This window comes from Rhipicephalus sanguineus, unplaced genomic scaffold, assembly GCF_013339695.2.
Source record: "Rhipicephalus sanguineus isolate Rsan-2018 unplaced genomic scaffold, BIME_Rsan_1.4 Seq757, whole genome shotgun sequence".
Taxonomy (NCBI): domain Eukaryota; kingdom Metazoa; phylum Arthropoda; class Arachnida; order Ixodida; family Ixodidae; genus Rhipicephalus; species Rhipicephalus sanguineus.
In genome coordinates this window covers 64830-87834 of record NW_023615920.1, presented here as the reverse complement: position 1 = coordinate 87834, position 23005 = coordinate 64830, and the positions used below count along the sequence as shown (strand labels likewise).

General features: G+C 48.4%; 1 protein-coding gene across 1 annotated transcript in view; it reads right to left on the bottom strand.

The window, feature by feature from the left end:
- LOC119378273 (probable ATP-dependent RNA helicase DDX20) overlaps positions 1–23005 on the bottom strand; it is a gene marked incomplete at its 3' end in the record, with an annotated part of 61589 nt that overhangs the window by 29436 nt on the left and 9148 nt on the right. Inside the window, exon 2 of the mRNA XM_037647462.2 lies at positions 21500–21594. Coding sequence (XP_037503390.1) covers positions 21500–21594 — 95 coding nt within the window. The remainder of the gene's footprint in view (positions 1–21499; positions 21595–23005) is intronic.

Below are 23005 nucleotides of genomic sequence, written 5' to 3'. Positions count from 1 at the left end.
TTTACAGACTACTTTCATGTTTTACTGCTGTGAATTATATTAGTGCTTGGGCTATACTGTATATTGCCACGCCCACTTCTTGTTTTATTTTGATGTTTTTTTGGGTTTGACTAGCAAGGACTGTTATCAACGCTCGAGGCTGTCCACAAAGCAGTGTTCGAGAAACTTCTCGATTATAGATCGTCTTGTTAAAATTTTGCGCCGCACGCGAATGTTCCAGCTTTATCGAGAGATAACGCCGTCACCAGCGATATCGCTGGAAAGTTCGATAACGCCTGTATAAAAGCCGACGCGCTTGACCGCTTCTCAGTTGATCGACGGTCGACGTTCTGTTCGCCGCTATCAGTGTATTGCTGTAGTTTGACTTTCAGTTTCTCGGCCACAAGTTCGGCCAAATAAAAAGTTTCATCTCGGACGTGCTGACTGCTGCCTTCTTCGACGTCACAACCACATGGCATCTGGTGGAGGTGCTGTTCGTCCATGTTCCGGATGCCCCGTCAAGACGTGAACCAAGCCCGAGTTGCAAAGAAGACGTCGACGCCAAGGCCGAGCAGCGAGCAAGCCGCAGGCAACAAGGTCTACCACCAGAGCATGGGCCTCTACCTGAAAAGACCAGGCAAACAAATACCCTGACCTCGACCACAGCAACGATGAGAGAGGCTGTGCCGCCCACACCGATTCTTCTCCGGACGCCCAAGGAACCGCCAACCTTCCGCGGATCGTCATTCGAAGACCCGGAAAGCTGGCTCGAAGCCTACGACCGAGTCGCCGTTTTCAATGCCTGGACCAGCGAAGACAAGCTACGGCATGTCTACTTCGCCTTGCAAGACGCCGCTCGAACCTGGTTCGAGAACCAAGAGCGAACCCTGACAACTTGGGACACATTTCGCACCAGGTTCCTCGCTACATTCATGAGCGTCATCCGCAAGGAGAGGGCCGAAGCGCTGCTTGAAACCCGTTCGCAGCTGCCAAACGAAAATGTGGTGCTCTTCACAGAAGAGATGACCAGACTCTTCCGCCACGCTGACGCCGAAATGCCCGAAGACAAGAAAGTTCGCTTCCTCATGCGAGGAGTAAAGCAGGAGCTGTTCGCGGGTCTGATGCGGAACCCACCGAGTACTGTCCAGGAATTCATCTCCGAAGCGACGACAATTGAGATACGCACCCGACGTTGGAGATACGCACCCGACAATTCAATCGCCGCTCGACGCCAGCTCACGCAGAAGTTCAATCATTCTGCTCCGACGACCTGCATGAAACGATTCGAGTGATGCAGAAGTGTTGAAAGGCGGGCAAGTTGGTATAGATTCATACTGAAAATTGGCAGCGCAAACAAACGGGACACAGAAGAGGAACAAAAACAGGCGCCTGTTTTTGTTCCTCTTCTGTGTCCCGTTTGTTTGCGCTGCCAATTTTCAGTATGATTCGAGTGATCGTGCGGGAGGAACTGCGAAAGCTTTTATTCCCGCCGCAGCATGAAGTGGATTAAATCGCCATCGCCGACGTTGTCCGCGAGGAAGTCCGGCATTCGCTTGGAATTCCCGAAGCACCGCAGGCTCAGCCGGAAGCCATGAGCTATGCTGGTTCAGCCCAACGCAACGCCCCCCCCCGGCCGCGTCAAGACGCCGCGCCGCCGCAGAAGTTCCGCCACCACCACCACCGACGCCATACCGCCCGCCGACAGGACGAGGATGCGCCCCCCGAAAGACCGACGTTTGGCATGCCCCTGACAACCGCCCGCTCTGCCACCACTGCAGGGAGGCCGGCCACACGTACCGCCGCTGCCAGTACCGACAGATGGGGCTACGCGGATTCGCCGTCAACGCGCTGCGCCCGCAGCCAGGCGAACGGCCTCGCGACACTGACGACTACCTCACCGGAACACAGTGGCAAGAACGACGACCTTCCCGCTCGCCGTCGCCCGACCGCTACATGTCACCGCACCGCCGGCAGTACACTGGCCCAAACCGGGGCCGGAGCCCGTATCTGGGAAACTAAGGGCAGCAACCGATGGAGGTGCGGTTGCTGTCCGACGAAATGCCGAAGATCCTCCGTGGCCGCCGCCGACGACAGCGCGACGAGACCTGCAGAACACGACGCAAACCGGACGGAGCCCTCACGACGAAACTTCACGGCCCGAAGAAAACCTGAAGACGCAACGTCGAAACAGCGGGACAAATCGACGAAGCCGTGATCCGACGCCACGACCTAACCGCAACAGAAGACGACGAACTAGCGACCTCGATGTTCTTATCGACGGCCACAGCGTCACAGCTCTCGTCGACACCGGAGCCGACTATTCCGTCGTCAGTGGGCCATTCGCCACCAAGCTGAAGAAAGTAAAGACCGCTTTGAGTGGACCCGAAATTCGGACAGCTGGAGGCCACCTGATAATGCCGATTGGTGTCTGCACGGCGAGAGTCACCATCAATAACCGGACTTATCCTGCGAGCTTTGTAATCCTACAAAACTGCTCCAGGGATGTGATACTCGGAATGGACTTCCTAAGTGACCACGGCGCCGTTATCGACCTGAGGTCTGAGTCGATACCACTAACCTCAGACAAAGCACTCCCGCCCCACGTGACGCCAGGGAACCATGCATTGAACGTGATAGAAGAGCAGGTGACCGTTCCGCCGCGCTCCAGCGTCATTATTTCCGTCGGCGCCGAAAAACCTGCGAACCTTGAAAGCGTAATCGACGGCGATCAGCAACTACTCCTGAACCGTCAAATTTGCATCGCAAGAGGTATCGCCGAGCTGCGTGACGGTAAAGCAAAGGTAGTGCTGACAAACTTCAGCTACGAATACAAGCACGTCAACAAGGGTATGACAGTCGCCTTCATTGAAGAAACTGTGGAAGCCAGCAATGCCTTCACCCTGACAGATGTAACCGAAGCTTCCGCAAAAATGCCAGGGCCGGAACCTGCTTTTGACGTCAGCCCAAGTCTTCTCCAGCGCAAGGAAGAACAGATCAAATCCCTGCTCCAACGATACGACTGCTTCTCATCGTCATCACGAATTCGGCAAAGTCCGGTGGCGAAACACTGAATTATAACGGGGGAAAGTGCGAGGCCCCTCCATCAGGGCCCCTACAGAGTTTCGACTCGAGAGCGCGACGCGATAAAGAAACAAGTCGACGAGATGCTACACGACAGCATCATCCAGCCGTCCAAGAGTCCGTGGGCGTCACCCGTGGTGTTAGAGAAGAAGAAGGACGGGACACTGCACTTCTGCGTTGATTATCAGCGCCTGAACAAAATCACGAAGAAGGACATGTACCCCTTCCCACGGATAGACGACACCCTGGATCGACTTCATAACGCGCCATACTTTTCGTCGATGGACCTCAAGACCGGCTATTGGCAGATCGAAGTAGACGAAAGAGACCGAGAGAAGATCGCTTTTATAACACCCGACGGCCTTTTTGAGTTCAAGGTCATGCCTTTCGGTCTTTGCTCGGCACCTGCGACGTTCCACCACGTCATGGACACCGTGCTTGCCGGACTGAAGTGGCAGACGTGCCTTGTGTATTTGGACGACGTCATCGTGTTTTCCTCGACCTTCGACGAGCATCTCCAGCGGCTTGAGGCAGTACTTCAAGCAATCAAAACCTCTGGACTGACCTTGAAGCCTGAAAAGTGCCGCTTCGCTTACGAGGAGCTCTTGTTCTTAGGTCGTGTGATCAGCAAGGATGGTGTTCGCCGGACCCGCGGAAAACAGCTGCCATCGCTGCCTTCCCGCCGCCCACCGACAAGAAGGCCGTACGCCGTTTTCTCGGCTTGTGCGCCTATTACAGGCGTTTCGTCAAGGAATTTTCACGGATCGCCGAGCCACTGACGCAACTCACGAAGGCTGACGTCGAATTCAGGTGGGAAACGTCGCAAGTGCAAGCATTTCAAGAACTTAAACGACGCCTACAGACGCCACCCATACTTGCGCATTTCTACGATTGCGCCGATACGGAAATACACACCGATGCGAGCAGCGTAGGACTCGGTGCCATCCTTGTGCAAAAGACTGATGGGCTTGAAAGCGTTATCAGTTATGCTAGCCGGTCACTATCCAAGGCAGAAGCCAACTATTGCACAACAGAAAAGGAATGCCTTGCCATCATCTGGGCTACGTCTAAGTTTCGCCCCTACCTCTATGGCAGGCTCTTCTAAGTTGCCAGTGACCATCACGCCTTATGTTGGCTAGCTAACTTGAAGGACCCTTCAGGCCTCGCTCGATGGAGTCTGAGGCTTCAAGAATTCGACATTACCGTCGTGTACAAGTCCGGACGAAAACACTCTGACACCGACTGCCTGTCCTGTGCCCCCGTCGACGTGCCGCTGCAAGAGGAGGACGACTGCTTCCTCAGAACTATAAGTGCCAACGACTTCGCGAAAGGCAACGAGCTGACGCGGAACAGGGGGGCCTTATGGAGTACCTCGAGTGCAAGACCGCCGTTGTTCCGAAGGTATTCAAGCAAGCACTGCCGTCGTTTTTCTTAGGGAATGGCGTTCTCATGAAGAACTTTTCGCCACTTCGAACCGACTACCTTCTTGTCGTGCCCTCATCACTGCGACCAGAAGTCCACCAGGCCCTACACGACGACCCGACGGCTCGACACCTCGGTGTTTCCCGCATGCTCGCCAGAATACAGGAAAAATACTACTGGCCACGCCTTGCTGCCGACGTCGCCCACTACGTTAAGACTTGCCGAGATTGCCAGCGACGGAAGACACCGCCGACTAGGCCCGGGACTTCTGCAGCCAATCGAACCACCTCACCGGCCGTTCCAGCAAATCAGGATGGGGCCGTTCCCGACGTCGACTTCCGGCAACAAGTGGATCGTCGTAGCAACTGACTACCTCACCCGCTACGCAAAGACAAAGGCCTTGCCCAAAGGCAGTGCCGCCGAGATAGCCAAGTTCTTCGTGGAGAACATCATCTTGCGTCATGGCGCCCCAGAGGTCCTTATCACAGACAGAGGTACCGCCTTTACTGCGGAACTCAGGCGATCTTAAAATACAGCGAGAAGAGCCATCGCCGCACCACCGCCTACTACCCGCAGACCAATGGCCTCACCGAGTGTCTAAATAAGACCATCGCCGACATGCTGGCCATGTATGTGGACGTTGAGCACAAGACGTGGGACGCCGTCCTTCCATACGTGACCTTCGCTTACAACACCAGGGTTCGTACAGAATATTTGACTGAAAATTCAAAGAGTTTTCAAGGATTTCAAGGATGAAAAATGGCAAAATTCAAGGAGTGTTAGGAAAATTTTATTTGCTTACAAGACTTATGGAAGCAGCGCAGTTTTCGCATGGATTTCTTTTTCCACAGAAGCTATCTCCAGCTCCTTTTCTTTAGCAGTTCGACGGAAGCTGTTTGCCTTGACTAAGTAGGTAAGGTCGTTTTTCGCTTCAGCTTCTTCCGAAAAACGGTCCGCAGACTCCAGCAGGCACTTGAGAGTTTTTTGAAGCTTTGACTTCCTTCTGTGCATCTTATCAAGCTCTTGCTCGAGCTCTTTTCTCTTTGAAGCTGCCTGCCGTGATAGTGCTTGTTTCTTTTGTTCGTCTAGGTATGCAGCGTACCTATGCCGGGCTTGGCGCACTGACGCCCTCAACTCTTTTGAAATCGGAACGTTCAGCAGTCCACCATGGCTTTTCACAGCTTCACAGATAACTCGTTGAGAAATATATGACAGCTCTGCCAAATCTCGACCGCAACCTGCTTGTTGATGCTGAAGCCTCTTCCACTGAGGCCTGCCCATGGCTCAGGAGGAGAAGTAGTTTCACCACAGCCCATAACTGCGAGAATGAAGCATCGTGCTTCAGCAGCCGCACGAAAAAACTGTCAAGACGTTCATGATCTTTTTCATAGTTTTGCAGTTCATGCCGTTTTTCTAGACAAAACTGAATGTACTGTGTGCACACAATGTCACGTTTGTGCTCGGAGAGAAGCTTGTTGTCGATTAGGCAGTTAAGCACAATTTTTAGCTTCCCAAGGCACGTGTCTGTCTTGGACATCTCTGTGGGGTCGAAACATGACAACCCACGAACGACAGGGTACCTCAGGGGACTTCTCTCCATGACTTTCAGGATCTTGTTCACGAGGAACTTCCGGCACTCGTACCTTAACTCAAAAATACACTTGGCGCTCGCTTCGCAGCATTTCAAAATCTTCTCAGCTGCACGTCCAACATCCACCTTTTCAAGTTCTGTGTAAACGGCAGCATCTTCAACATCAATTCGCAGCAGCTTCGTGATGCTGGTGGCTTCTGTCATTACAGAGCACTTTACGAACCTTGACAGAAGGCTCCTCGGAACACTTTCAAGTTCTTTTGCCAGCAAAAACGTCTTGGGAGAATCACTCTGAAAAACAGTCAGGAAAGGCTGCACAACCATGGCAACGTTCAGGGAAAAGTTCAGTTTTGCAAGTGCAAGCTGGTCATTTAGAAAAGCACTGACGTTTTCATATGTTCTGCATTTTGGCACGGGCAGCCTGCGGCCACTCACTGCTTCAGTGTATTGCTTCAAGTGCTCCCATGTGGCCAGGGCTCTTTCCAGTACGGGCACGTTCTAGATCCAACGGTAAGATACAAAAGGAAGTGGAAACACACTGCTCCCTGTCTCTCGAATAAAATCTTCTCGCCTGGCCGGTGCATCATGAAAGAGTGAGAATAAGCTGGACAAATATGTGTCAACTGGCCAGCCCGTTGCATGCATTCCAGCTTTGTAGGCATTATGCACTGTGTGAAGGCCACACGATCCAATATCCAAACAGTGAACTTGAAAGTCATTTTTCATGTGCTGCTGGAACTTGTGGAAAAGGCTCCAGTTGACATTGGGGCCATCCATGGAAAGCTGAACAATTTTGCTCATCGGAAAGGATGCCAGCGCTTCCGTCAAATTCTTCATGAGGTCGTCCGCTGTGCTGTGGCCCATGAATGCCGATGTCACATACCTTGTTGTCACCTCAGAATTGTTCCACAGTCTCACGTGAACATCAAGCTGTTTCTTTTGCAGGTATTCGTTTAACGTTTCATCAAAAAGGACAACAAAATGTTCAGATTTCTCCATCATGTCCAAGACTTGAGAAGCGAAAAATGGGCGCAGACCATGGCACGCGACGTACGCGCATTTTTTTCCCGAACAAGTGAAGCTTCACGCGATATCGCTGTCCGGAAACATCTTTCAGAACAACTCGGAAACTGATCCGCTGGAGCTGTACGAGTAGTGTGAAGACACAACTTTCATCGTCCACAAAATTTTGGCTTCAATCACAGAGTCATGCCTTCTGCAGTTTTCGTCAAGGGTCGCAGCTCAAGAGGATGTTTCCGTGTTTTCCCACTGTGAAGTCGTTTCTGTGACGTTTGCCGCTTGCAAAAAACTCGTGACGGAAGAGCAGCCCTCACATGCCGCAACTTTGGATCGGTGCTTGGCACTTTTCTGATGGCCCTTCAATGCCGACTCCCCCATTGTTGCAATGTCGACCGACTTCTGACATACTGCGCACTTCGCTCGATAAGGGTTGCTTGTCTCCGGCCTCACCCAGTGACAATATTCGCTGTGCTGCAGCCACGCAGACTGAAACTTGCACTTTCCGCCTGGCATCCTGTTAAAGTAAAGTTGCAGGCATTGCACACAGCACAAACGCGAACTTTTGCCGAGAAATGACGCGCGAGGCCGATGCACGGACCGAGTATACCGAGCACAGACCGACCGACCGTTACTATAACTTGCGTTGGATTGGATTGGATTTCTGGCTCGCATTTGTTGCCAGACGACGCAGGCGCTGCCGGTTTCAAAAACCGAAACATGCTGCTATTGCTCTCCTGTCAAGACTACATGTTTTCGAACATTCCTCAGTAAACGCGTTTTCGAAATCAGTGCGACTTACGAAAATACGTCGTTTATTTGATATATTGAAGCAAAGTCCACTAAATTTTCAAGGATTACAAGGAGCTCACTTATATCTAAGGAGTTTCAAGGGCCTTGAACTAATGTTATCAAATTCAAGGACATTCAAGGATTTCAAGGGTCTGTGCACACCCTGCAACACGGCCGTCCAAGAAACGACGCAGATGACGCCGTACAAGTTGGTCTACGGTAGGAGCCCGGCGACGATGCTCGACGCCATGCTACCGAACGTCACCGACGAAGAAACCTCGACACCACCGCTTGCTTACAACGTGCCGAGGAAGCTCGACAGCTCGCCCGCCTGCGGATCAAGACTCAGCAGCACACCGACAGCCGTCGCTACAATCTTCGACGACGCTTCGTGGAATACCAGCCCGGCGACCGTGTCTGGGTCTGGCGCCGATACGCCGACGTGGGCTTAGCGAAAAACTCCTTCGGCGATACTTCGGACCATACAAGGTTCTTCGACGTCTCGGCACTCTTGACCATGAGGTCATCCCGGACGGCATTACGAACTCCCAGCGACGCCGCGCACGACCTGAAGTCGTCCATGTCGTGCGCCTTAAGCCGTTTTTTGCACGTTAGCGAACCTGGGGACTCTACTTTTACCTTTGTTATTGTAATTTATTTATGTATGCACTTGTTTTTTTCTCTTTGTTCTTTCACAAGCATCGGGACGATGCTTTTTCAGAGGGGGGCAATGCCACGCCCACTTCTTGTTTTATTTGACGTTTTTTGGGTTTGACTAGCAAGGACTGTTATCAACGCTCGAGGCTGTCCACAAAGCAGTGTTCGAGAAACTTCTCGATTGTAGTAGATCGTCTTGTTAAAATTTCGCGCCGCACGCCAATGTTCCAGCTTTATCGAGAGATAACGCCGTCACCAGCGATATCGCTGGAAAGTTCAATAGCGCCTGTATAAAAGCCGACGCGCTTGACCGCTTGTCAGTTGATCGACGGTCGATGCTCTGGTCACCGCTATCAGTGTATTGCTGTAGTTTGACTTTCAGTTTCTCGGCCACAAGTTTGGCCAAATAAAGAGTTTCATCTCGGACGTGCTGACTGCTGCCTTCTTCGACGTCACGACCACGTGACAATATGTTGTTCCATGTGCTTAGTATTGGGTGCAGGTTCTGTGCACAAACATGGAAATACACATGCTTACACTGACATGAGAACTGCTACTGTTTTGATTCCAATAAAATAGTGCAAACACTGCTTCTTGTATCACTTGAGGTACGATATTTGTCGTGCATGCAAATGGAAGAAATGAACTTCTGCATGCAATACAAATTGGTGAAACACTGCTCGCTCAATGTAACGGCCTGTGTTTTACTAAACAAGTAGAACAGATGATTTACAGATTAGAACATATTGTGCAAGAGAAATAGGTGGCACGCAGTCAGGCAACAAGTCATCACTGTGTTCCAACGTAGATTGGGTGATATTTCATCAATCGTAGCATAATTTAAGGTGCCTGTTGTATAAGTGAACTTCAAAATAATGTGCAGGTGGATGAGGGAGCGCACATATGACCAAGTTTTTCCAGTTTTGTGCCTATTTGCTACAGTCCTCGTGTTTCTGTGTTATGTATGTAAAATTCTGAATTGCGAACAAGCCAACCTGTCTACTGCTGTGAATGTAGTACACTAGCAATTCAAATAAACCATTATTTTCTGAAGAACAGCTGTTTCATCAAGGAGTACTGTAATACATATTTTTTAAAAATTCGTACTGCATCATATCTGCAAGAGGAGTGCAAAGCACGCATGGACGTTCACAAGAGAGAGGTAGAAGGGCATTAACTTTTTTATTTTGTGGGAGACATGTCACTGGTAAACTTGTGGATTTTGTGCTCGACCAATGTTACTAGATTAGCTTGACATCGGGGCACGCTTTTGGCATTCGCTATAACGCGGTGGCATGATGCTTAACAATAACGGTTAATTAGTAAGATAGTAGGTAGCCTCCGAGTATCAAAGCAACTAAATACAAAATATCAGTTATAGAGAACCACTGTATGCCACGCTAAAGCGTAAATTGCAAATAAGTGTTAATTGCAGAAATAGATTATCGTTCAGCTGCTCAGAAGGTGCTGGTGCCCCTGCGTGCAGCTCGTGACAGTAGGCATGCTTTAAATTCACTTAATGTAGGCGCATTACAATACCCTTGCAACTGTGGCGTCTGCGTGGGTAACATTTATATACTACGGGAGCGGCAGCCGCGAGCGCGCCGAAGGTAGAAGAGAACGATGGGCACGGGCACGCTCATGGTTCGAGCTCAGCGGCTGTTGACAGTGAGTCGTGGCCGAGTCTTGGAATGATAGACGTATTGCTCAGTGTCTCGTCCTATGGCGTTTTTCACTGGGAGATCCAGAGCGGCCGCTGAAATCCCGGAGCGAGCACTCGGATTTCATGAAGCCAAATCTGCCAGTGGAACACGGGAATGCTCCGCAAGGGAACGCCCGGAAGTCACGTCAACCGGTTCCGGAAACAATTCCTTTTTCCGCTCTCTAGGTTTCCATGGCAACTTTGGCCGCCACTGCCAGGCGTGCATTTCGACCACGCAGTCGCGAACAGCAGGGATACAATTTTGTTGTTATTGTGGCAGAATAGCGGGGGAGCAAAACTTTCTTGTAGTAGGGACGGACAGAGAATCAACCACCAAGTCAAAAAGGAAAATAGAAATACAGAAACACAAGCACAGTCAAAAGAGTTCTCTGCACCGCACGTGCAGAAGCCTTGGAGAACAGAGGCAGGTTCTTTCACGGGGTGGGCGTGTAGGTCGTAAAACGACGATGTTCAAGGACGTTTCCGCGCTTCCCGTACTGTAGTCGCCTCCAAAGTGCGGGGCCGCTGCGGTCGCAACCCGAAACGCGTCCCCCCGGGTTGCCGTTCTTTCTCCTTTTCGCCACAGGGTCTTCCAATTAAAAAGCTGCTCCGAAGTGGGGGGCTGCTTCCCTATTCGACAAATAAACAGTTGTAATCACCTGGCTGTGCGTCGCCGTTTGGGCGTGCTTCGGAACGGCGGGAACGATCTCAATGGTAAGTGCTACGTACTTCACACTGATAATAAATTCTGCCCGTAATGATAACCTTGATAGCTGGTGAAGGCTGGTCATAGTCGTAGTATGTAGGTGCACGTGGCAACGGCCGCAATCGGCGCTCGCAAAAATGCGGCACGTTCTGAGCAGGATTTTTTTTCCATCTGAGTAGTTACGTACCTGCCGCCTTAGAAGTCCTACTGCTTTAGAAATCACAGGGCGTCGGAATTTTCTCAACGCTCACCAAGCATATCTTCTCCGAGAGGCTCCGAGAAGCTTCCCGAAAGAAGCCTTCGTACAGCACCTGCGTTCTCTTCGCAGTCTTCTTCGTCTGAGCTGGACGAGCTGCTGCTGGAACTGTCCGTCGCTAGATAGAAGTTCCACCACAGCAGCAAACGCGCATTTTGCGAAGATCAGCCGCTCAGCGAACGCACAATGACGGATGTGACGTGTGCTGACCGTCGTGTTTCGCCGAATCCGCGACTTGCGGCGGGGAGCAAGTGAGAGCAATCCGCCTCGGAGCGAGTTGCCCTGAAACTACCAGTGAAACGCGCGGACCCGCTCCGAATCTACCAGTGAAATTCAGATTCGTCGCCACGGAGCAAAAAACCTGCTCCGGATCTCCCAGTGAAAAACGCCGGGTTCTGCGCGGCGGCTGGCCCAGACCCCTACAATGCAAAAACAGGTGGTCTTAGAACAGCTCAGAAACACACTGGCCAGTGGACGCATGCAGCTCGCAGCAGAAATTACTAAAATTGCCCCACAGCTAGATAAGTCCATGTAATGCACATACGTTCGGCCAATTGAAGATACCTTTGTCACGCTGTATCCAAGAATTTCGGGTGAGCGAAGCATTGCCGATATATGGAGAAGCATTTAAGCGGGCCACGTTATTTTTATAACGGATGACACGACGAACCGAAGAATTCGGAGCCGAAGGTGTTCACTTCGGCCTGCATGACGCCCACAAAATTATGCAGTGGCCTTACGTAAGCGTAAAAAAAGGCCGATGGTTGTTCTTGAAGATTGGAAGCAAAGTACTCTCAGCGAGTTGACAGTGCAATTCAGGTTGTATTATTTCGACCTTACCACTGAATCCATCTTTAGGATATCTTTGACGTGACGTGTACTCTCAGTCAAAAGAATAATAGTGTTAAAACCTTCAGCTATAATCCATCCCTCATGGTTCACAGGGCTGCTCTCCGGCCTGTTAATTAAGAACTGCTTGCAACTCAATCTGTACACGTACTGATCAAGTCAGCACGAGATCCATGGCGTTAGAACTCGACCCACACAAGTTTGTAAGATTTCAGGCCATGACATTCAAAACTAATCGAAACAAGTGAGGCACAAGAGGCTGCGATACGAAAAGGCAGTGTCACCGAATTAGGTTACGCTCGAACGTGTGCGGGTGCACTGAGTCAGCAGACGACAGTTGGCCTCTACTGGAAGTGAATAATCTTTTGAAAACTTGCAACAAGGTTTTGCCACATTTCAGCCTGTTTGTTTAACTGCAGCAACTATCATACACTGTCAACGGGAAACAAGCACGTCTGATCCAAACACTGCTCTTGATTTATGTCGGCTATTGGCTAATAAGAATGCTATGTCTCTTGCGATGCGGAGAAACAGATACGTGACGTCAACTGACAGGCACCCACCCACTCACGAGAGTGAGAAATGGCCTCTGAAAAGAGGGCACCTGAGAAAAACAGCAGCTTCGCGCCCGCTTGTAGCCTTACGCGGCGTGCACGACTGAAATATTTGGCTGAGCAGTTCATAGCCGTGTCAACTTTCCGCAGGATGCGCTTTTTCAACAAGCCCAAGGGTTTCTTCATGACCCTTCAACTCTGATTCTCAATATCGACTTAAGCGCTGCACTTATATATAACAAGTATAAGTGAACATTATCATGAATGTTTGTGTGCTTTTAAACACAGTGTAATTGTCCTTGCTGCATGTGATGTTATACATGTGCAAAGTGAACTATATGCTAGTTTGTGCAAACATCCTTGTCCCCAATATCCGTGCCATGTAATGCTTGTGCCTAATGATACAAATGCGCTATGCAGAAAATGCCAGTGACTATGTGCAAGTGAATTCATTTTATGCTTATCAGAATAGTATAAATGAACATTAATTACCTTACATGGTTCATCTACAGCAACAACTGCAGGTTATCAGACAAGCTTACCGCCATCTGACTTGCATTTCTCGACTGTGAAAGTTGTGCATGTGAGTATATGACAAAGGCATTGGCGTAGCCAGGGGTTGGGGTTGGGGGTTCAAACTGCTTTCGAAATTTTTCAATTTAGCTCGTTTATATCACTCACACACATACAAACACGCGATGAACGTATATAAAGTAATTGAACCCCACCCCCACAAAAAAAAAAGTTGTCTGGTTACGCCCCTGAAAAAAAGGTGTACTGTGGCCACGGTGTAAGATATATACTCTTTAGGTGGGGAACACTCCTCGGCTTGCATGCAGAGCGCGTTCGACCAGATAAAGTAACAACGGCGCGCGTCTGTCGGTCCGGCGATCGCAGCGGGTACCTATCGGCGAGAAGACGCAACTTAAAGAGAAAAAATGCTTTCTGCAGTTGCTATAGCAACCAACGTGGTCGGCGGCAACGGCGTCCGCGCATGTCTCGTTTTTCGCGAGCGCTCGCGAAAACGCGGTTATGCGCTTCCAACTTAACTTGCTGGCGTACCGTGGCCACGTTCGCTGGCTAGGAAATTCAGATTTCCCGCGAAGGGCCAGTGCTACGGGAACGCGTTTTATGTTGAAGTTGCGTCAACCCACCGATAGGTATCCGCTGCCGCCAGCGGACCGACGGTGCTCAGCGTTGTTACTTTATCTGGTCGTGGCGTCTCGCGAGTGTCCTCACCTAAAGAGTATATATCTACACCGTGACTGTGGCATAGCTTCTGAATGCTGTAGTGATGCCATCGATGTGATTGGTAACATTACTTTTGCTGGAACTGAGCTTCCGAGTCATTGACTTTAATTTCTCCTAAACTGTATATTTATTTGACGTTGTGTACAAGGATATCGCTACGCGTGCTCCGCTCCTTTTTCTATGCCACTGGCGCATTGCATGTGTACAGTAGAACCTCGTTGATACGTTTCAGAAAAAAACTCGAAAAATAAACGTACTATCCGGGAAAACATACGATTCAAATCTAGAAAAAAACTGAAGCTGACAAACCCAAATTGAGATGCAACGGTAAAAAACATTTATTTCTCAAAAAATATAGTCGGGCTCTTTGATTTTCGCACTTTTGGCAGCCAGAGGTCAGCCAGCTAGTTCCGGTTTGACAAGAAACAACATCGTGGTCACGTGTGTTGAAACTCCAACACAAGTTGAAGATGCCCAAAGATTGCAATATCGAACGATGGGACAGCCAGCGTAAACATAAAGAAACGCTAACACCATGAAAGCAAACAAAACCTCGCGCCGCATGAGCGTCGGTTCTCTGCATTGCTGCTTGGAAATATGGGCTAGGTTGCCGAAGAGCTGAATTGACATTTCAAGCATACACATTTCAGATAAAATCACGTACATTCGCAAGATTATGCGCGACTCGCCCCGTCCGTGAACAAAACTGCCGTGCTGCAAACGACTTAACAAGTTGAACTCTGCGCAGTGAATGTAACAATCTCGGTAAAACGCGGTGAAAGCTGCTTGCGGCTTTCGCGTACTAGTCACACACACGCGCTGGTCAATTTGCCTTGTCATAACTTGAAACATTTGACACATGCGGTGGTAAGTTCGCCACCACTCGTAAACGCCGCATCTCGCACGGCGGGAAGTTTTAGAAGATAACGGAAGCATAATGGCGACCGAAGGTGAAGTCCCCAAAGCCCGCATGGCAATCCGTCAAGTCCTTACGTAGATGGCAGCGAGCGCGCATTGTCTCTTTGGCATCTGATAGCCAAAAACCTTCCAGAAATCTTCCAGAACAAATTTGTCTTGGCAGGTTCTGGTGACTGCGGGTAGGTAGAACCTGCGGGTAGGTAGAATGCAATGTTTTAACCAGCTTTGGGTGTGCCGAGCTGAAAGGGAGAAGGGTTTTTTACCACGAGGTGGTACATCCAACAGATGTGATCACTGTTGATGAGAAACGAAAATCAAGGAAACAAACTCATAATAATACAATATCTGGGGTTTAACGTCCCAAACCACGATATGATATGAGAGACGCGTAGTGGAGGGCTCCAGAAATTTCGACCACTGGGGTTCTTTAACGTGCACCTAAATCTAAGTACACAGGCCCAAACATTTTCGCCTCCATTGAAAATGCAGCCACCGCAGCCGGGATTCAATCCCGCGACCTTCGGGCAGCAGTCGAGCGCCAAAACCACTAGACCACCGTGGCGGGGCAAGGAAACAAACTCAAGGAAACCCCTCTCCCTTTCAGCTCGGCACACTCAAAGCTGGTTAAACGTGACACTGTAAACCTTAGCTTGACCAAGGCGCTCGAACTGACATAAAGTCATAAACTCTCCTAAACTCTCAGAAGCGTTAGGACAACAGGTGAAGCCCTGGTAGCTGCAGGCTATCCTGACTATGTAATCGTTGCTGTCGCAGAGAGCATGTGCAAAAATTTCGAGCATGTGATAAGAAAATCATGAACCTGAAAAGGGCAAAAAAGAAAAAGTGACTGCATCCATATATACACAGAACATCTCATAACTTGAAAAAATCGTGCAAAAGTGAACATTAACGTGGTTTTTCTGCTCCTGCAAAATTAAACAGTATTTGCCGCTTGACGAGGCCATACAATTCAATGAACCGGGAAAAAAAGTCGTCAGAAGAAGCACAGAACTAGGTATATCGATTGTATTGAAAATGTTGTTTATCAGATTCCTCTCACATGTGGTAGATATTATATAGGTCAGACGGGTCGTTGTGCTAACGACAGAATGAGAGAGCATGACAACAATGTAAAACTGCACAAGGTGGTTGGTTAGCCATCCACTATAGGTCATGCACGTGCTCACTTTTTGAGAAATGTAATGCAGTCAGTAAACACAGTGACGCCTAACACGTGAAGTTGTTAAAGCGTATAAGATGCGCGTTGGGTGAAAACTAGCATTATTGCCCAGGAAATGGAGTATTCACAGAGCGCATTTGCCGTAATCTTTTCGGTTGTGCTGTTCGCGAGTCCATATCTGCGCTATGTCCCCAGTGACGACAGTTTATGCGATGGTCATCATGTGTATTTATAGGCGATGTATTTGTTTTTTCACATACATTTGTTGAGTGTCAGCGCTGTGTGCGTTCCCTTCCTGTGTGTCCTGTGGTTTTTTGCTAATCGTGTACAGTACGGTAAACTGTAAGGGAAACTCGAACGAGCAAACTTTCATTTTGGTGGCCCCTAACGGCTAGTGGATGTGGAAAGATTGTTCGTGCATGTTACTAGTCTAGATCATAAGTAGAGAGTGGAAATTCAGGCAATGCTATTTTTTCCTGGAGTCCGATTCGAGCCTATTTAACACATAAGCACGAACTAGGGGAAGGGAAACATTTTAATCAAACATCTTTGTGCCTATAAGTGCCTATTTCGAGGTTCGTGCCATGTCAGCTTTTCAGCGCCTAAAAATGCCTTTCGCGTTCATCAAGTACACGTTTTGCTTAAATGAGTGTTCATATGAGGAAAACAAGAAGTACTTAGTGTGGCGTATTAACTACAACACAGTGCATTGCATTGCGCTAGTTTTTTTTTTTTCGTTCACGTTTTAGCTCATTTTTAGGCACGATTATAGCGCGACGTGGGTAGACGTGCGGATGCGCTGCGTGACGTCGGCGAAAACGACCATAGTTCGACGCACTGCCACAGCCAACGTATAACTGGAATCGCCAATAAACTACTATAAACGCGCTTACGTGAGCGGGGCTAGAGTGTACGCCAGCGAGGCAAAGCGAGGCTAGCCTAACGCTAGTAGTGCAGCACTGTGGTTGCATGAGTGAGGCTAGAGTGTACTCTAGTGAGCCACAGCTAAGCTAGGCTAGCGCTGCAGCCTACAGCTTACAAGTCAGTTTCGTTGGCATTTATGTTCTCCAATAACGGCAGCTGTCGGAAGTCTGCCGAGCAATGCCAAAGAAAAACCCGCCGAAAAGTGCCTTGTCAGGAAATGGACCAGTGGATTGCAGTGCTATTTCCTCGATGGAGAAAAGGTATTTTGCCATCCATCTGGAAAGCAGGTGAGAAGACATTGGAAAGGTCAACAATATTTGCATTTGACGTCCACTCTCAAACACGCGTAGGCATAAAGTTCCCAACAATGCTTACGCAACTGCCAATTTGAATAACCCCTGAACCTGCGCAAATAACATGCATTTGTGGCCATTTCCGGGGACTCAGATTCATTGTTTTGTTATTTTTATATCCGCATCTGTGAACTCGCATGCAACAGAAATGTGCGGCGCATTCTCAGCTGGATACAGGCATAAGCATTTTGATTTGAAAATGCACGCTTGGGCTCGTGCTATCTAACTTCGTCATTTGCTCAGCATTCGTCAACAGCTGCAAGGGAAAAAAGTATAAGCGCAAGTGCACTAAAGAAGTTTCACGTATCCAATGCAAGCTGGATGCAAAAGAAAAAACAACACCTTCTTTGGTACGCTCGAAACAACTAGAAAAAACGAGCGGCGATACCATCACCTACTTTGTGAGCTCTTCCTTGAGGGTGCGTAACTCTCCACATCCCACGATGACCGAGCACTGCTGCTCTACACAGATGCAGCAGCTTATATGCACAAGGCTGCTGCACTTGTCAAGGTATTTTATCTAGAATTATTGTATGCTGCTTGGCTTGCCCATGGGATTCATCGGTTCTGAAGAGCTGAGACAGTCGTTCAGTTCTGTTAACGAACTAATAGCTGCAGGCAAGGCAGTGTTCCTTAAGGCTCCTTTGCGCGTTCGTGCCTTTGAAGAGCAGTTGCCAGATGTGCCTCTTCCACCAGAGCCCATTGTTACCCGCTGGGGAACTTGGCTGAAGGCAGTAAACTACTACAACAAACACTTCGCGGGTGTGAAGGCTGTTATTACAGCTTTGCAGCGGACGAGAGCATCACCGTGAGAAGAGCCCAGACTGTTCTACGCCACAATACACTTGAATCTGACTTGGCATATTTGTGTCCCCATTTTACTTTCCTTGCCGAAAGCATACAGAAATATGAAAGTTCGGGCACCACTCTGACTCGGAGTGTAGAGCTAATTTTGGATGCGCAGGAAAGGTTCGCCGCTGTCTTCAATGAATCTGTCGCTGACAGCATCACCTCGAAGCTTAAATCTGTCTTGTAGAAGAATCCCTGATTTTATATGCTAAACCAAGTGTCTAAAGTTCTGAGCGGTGCAGATTCAAAGATTCCGGATGCAATGAGAGCATCGAAAGTGCCAGACTACAAGTACGCTCCACTAACTTCAGTGGACCTCAAGCGTTCTTTTTCTGCATACAAACAAATACTGACTGAAAGAAGGCACAACTTCAAGCCTCAAAACCTTGAGACGGTGTTGGTTTGCCCCTGCTTTCATAGCCTTTCTCACAGTGTCCAATCACCCCAGCTTTCACCTAAATCTGTTCAAATAGTTATTCTTCTTACAATTCTTTTCATGAAAAAAAAAAATAAATAAAATTAACTTTGCCAAAGCACAGAATTTTCCTTCTGTGTTTGTTAGAATTCGAAGATCTGTCCTGAAACATGCTGCTGAAGTAATTATGAATTGTGCCTATATATGCCTAAATGACAGTTTTTAGGGCCTATTATAGGCACCTAAAACTTTGCTTTTTCTTGCCTGAACTTCCGGTCTCCAATCATAAGGGTTCCGAACTATCAATCACCAGTAGCGTTATGCAACTCTAAGCCACTTCGCTTTTGTAGGAGAGCGAAATCCGGACATACCCGAAACGCAAGTGTTCCCTACCCGTCTGTACAACCAACAAGCCCAGCTCCACATTTTGGAATTTTACAAGTTTTCGGATTGTTGCTCTAAATAAAAATACTGGTGTAGAGAAACCTAAAACAAGTATTGTGGTGGCTGGGAATGCATTGATATATCTTAATTACCGCTACCTTAGAAAGACACTTTCAGTTTCGATATTGAGGGGGCGGCTTCTCAGTGACGTTTCATATACTCGCGGACAACTTTTCTTGGCAATGAGGGGAAGGCTACAGAGCCGAACTACGCGTGTGCTACCGCTGCAGAATATAGTCCCACAATCACGTCCGTGTTTTTTGCGTGAGATAAAAAACAACCACATTACTTTATTTTTTACGGGACGCTCTTTGAAAAGAGGGTCAGCACGTACCAGGAAGATATTTATATTTGTTTTACTTTATGCAGTTTCATTCCGTGTTTTTGGGTGCGTGAAAACGTCGCACCTTTTACGCGCACCTGTCATGGTCTATAGATGGCTAACCACAACACAGAGCACCGAGGATTCATCGGAGCACGAGGATCGGAGCACGAACGTCTGTTGTACCATCGGGTAGCTGCAGTTGCCGGTCACCGCCGCGTTAGGTACTTGCATTGACTGTACCGCTCGTCGTCTGGTGCACGACCCACGGAGCGAGAAGGGTCTCGCTGATGCGCGCAGGTCGCCCTCCTCGTCACGCCTCCCAGGTCACAGTACGTTGCTGCGAAGGCTGGGGTACATTTCCAGGAGCTGCGCGGGCGGACCTCAGGCAAACGCCTTGCCACGACCACCACTAGTCCGCGCCTCTGCCCGTTCCAAGCGCGCTCTGCTTTCTCTCCTCCTCCTCGACGGCCACGTCGCCTCTTGTACCCGTACTTCTCCCTCTTCTTCTTTGCATTCTTTTTTCAATTCTCTTTCAATGTATAGTCTTCTTCTTTCTTTATCCTATATGTCTTTTCTCTCATTTCTTTTTTCTTCTCCTTTTTCTTCTCCTTCTTCTCCAGCTTTTCCGACGACTCGCCGAAGGAGCTTGCGACGAATTTCACTAACAAATGGCTGTCTAAGTCTGTGACGGACGCTCGAATAATCAAATGGCCGTCACACGAGATACGGAATGTTCACAAACCAAAACTAAGTTCGAAAAGCGCACCAAACCGGACTACTTTGCGGAGCAGTACATGCAGTAGCTCCGCCCCCGTAGCCTTTCCTGCATTGCCCAGCAAAGTTGTCCACGAGTATAGCAGTGTGACGTCATGGGGATACAGAAACTCGCGACGTACTCGCGGCAAATCTGTCATCTGCTTGTGGTGCACCTAAACGATGAGTGAATTATCGTCCAGTGACCCTGACAGTGCTTTCTGCGATTTAGGCTGCATGCAGGACGCAGAGCTCGCAAACACGGGAGAACTGTGTTGACTCGTCGGGATAATGTCCATTGCAGTGCGGCTGGCTTGGAGATGTTCAGCGACGAAAACTTCAAAGTCAAACCAAAATATTTCATACGTGTTCTCCGACTCCGGTGTGTGGAGAGCGTTAGCCCTGCATACCAAGGAAATGAAAAATCTCCCTTTTGCGATGTCTCAAATCGTGTCAGTACCTTTAAAAGTTTTTGGCTGCAGAACGTATCATATGACAGCAGTTTGCCGCGGTGCTGAATGTTGCTGCCAAAGAATCATATTTTCTGGGAAAGTATTAATTGGAATGTATTAACACAAAGCTCTGTTCGCTTATTTTTAGGTGTCGTGATTGCGAGCACAGGAGCTGGGAAATCGTATTAAGTGGGATTGTATCAACGAGGTTCTACTCTCACAAGTTGTGCCCGAATGACTAGGAACCTTCCAGATTACTTCAGAACCTTCCGATAAGATTACACACACAACGTGAACCTCAGAGTTTATTCTGGAACTTATGCAGCCACCAGCGATAATGCTGGAATCTTCCATGGCACATGTATAAATGCTCACGTGCTTTACCGCTTGGCAGATTACTCGATGGCCGACACCTGTTCTCACCGCTATCAGTTTACAGTGTGAATTGCTTGTACTTTGGCCTTTCACTGTCCGGGCATAAATTCGCTCGAATAAAGAGTTTTGTCTTTGAACACAACTGAGTGCCGCCTTCAACGTCACAGCCATGAGACAATATGTGAGAGCACATCGCACATATCAAGACATGTCCAACAACACCTGCTGCAAGTGTTCAAAACAATTCTGCTAAATTTAACCACTATGCGCTTTGGCTGTGCACAGTACACTGGACCAGAAGGTACTGTAGTCAATCAAAGTGGGAACCAACTAAGTGATATGCCACAGCAGCAAGCTGAAATGTGGAAATGAAAGATTCCAACTGAATTTTTTTGTCATTTCCTGCTGGAATGATTCCATTTCCAGCTGCAAACATTTTTATTCCCAGCTGGATCATGAAACTGGAAATTCTCCTCCCAGCTGAAAATTCTCCCACTGCCAGCTGGAAAAATTTCCAGCTATTTTAAACATGGAAACTGCTACTTCTGTGCTAAGAAAGGCAATAGCTTTTTCCAGGAGCATTACAGTGTTCGCATTTTGCTTTGACTTGCCCGTCTTTGCATGGATGAAATAAAAATGTGCTGACAGGCTCACCTGTACTGCATTCTTGGAGACGTTGACAGCTTGTAGGGTGAGCACAGAGAAGACGCATGTCTTGCCAGTGCCAGACTTTGCCTGCACGACCATGTCTGTAGAGACAGAGAAATGCAGCTTATCACGAGACTATGACAAACAGCAACAAAACAGCAACATGGTTGAACTGCAACAAAGCTTGTGTTTACTGTAGCGAGCATGACTGTTGTCCCACTGGCTACAGTGGTCGTATGACTTGCAACCAACTTTAACAAAACATGTGCTGTGAGCGATTTCACTTATTAACCCTTTGAGGGTTTTCGCCGTACATGTACGGCATAGCCTGTATGTTTAAAACGCGCGCCTTTTTCAACAATTTCTTTATTTATTTATTTATTATTTATTTATTGATACCTCAAGGGTCCCGGGGACATTACATGAGAGGGGGCATCAAAAGTAAGAACAAAAGATAGAAAAAAAGGGGAAAAATACAATAATTAAAAAAAAACAATCGGAAAATGCAATATACAAAAGACGGCAATGATGACAATTTGAAAGGAAGAAAAAAAATCTATTTACAAAGGTAAGTCCAAAAACAGCAGTTCCGTATATTAGACTAAGAGTTCGGTAGCAGATCGGAAGCACGCTGCGTCACGGACGAGTGCGACATCTCCCGGAAGGCCATTCCAGTCTGGGCAGTTCGGACGAAGAATGACTGATGGAACGTAGTGGTGCGGGTTCGGGCTGGAATTACTGCGTTCATGTGGCCTGTTCGAGATGTACGATGAGTCTGTTGAATGAACTGGCTGTCACGAGGTATGGTATGAAAGAATCTGTGATAGAGGCATAGGCGTGAGATGCGACGTCGAGAGGCAAGAGGTACTAGCTCCAGTTTAGACGTTAGAGACGAAACGCTTGTGTGATAGGAGTACTCAGAAAGAATAAATCTAGCAGAACGGTTTTGAACAGATTCGAGGGCTTTAGTGAGGTTAGATTGATGGGGGTCAAAGATAGCACAGGCATATTCAAGTTTCGGTCGCACGAGGGTTTTGTAGGCAAGTAATCTTACGTGTGACTGTGCCATGAAAAGATTACGGCGAAGATAACCAAGCATTTTGTTAGCTGAGTTGATAATGTGGGTTACATGATCCGCCCAAGACAAATCATGAGACAGGTGAAGACCTAGGTACTTGAAGGAATGCACATTAGCTATAATGCAGTTGTTAATCTTGTACACGGAGGGTGCGTAGTTAGGTCGACGATGGAATGAAATGTTCACGGTCTTACTGGTGTTCAGTGACATGAGCCATGTAGCACACCAGTCTTGAATACGAAAGAGGTCTTCCTGAAGAGAACAGACGTCGGAGAGGTTATTGATAGGGCGATACACGACGCAATCGTCTGCAAAAAGACGTATTACAGAGGTTACAGCAGATGGCAGATCATTGATGTAGATTAGGAAGAGTAGCGGTCCAAGAACAGTGCCTTGGGGTACGCCAGATAGAACGGGCAAAGTGGATGATGTGA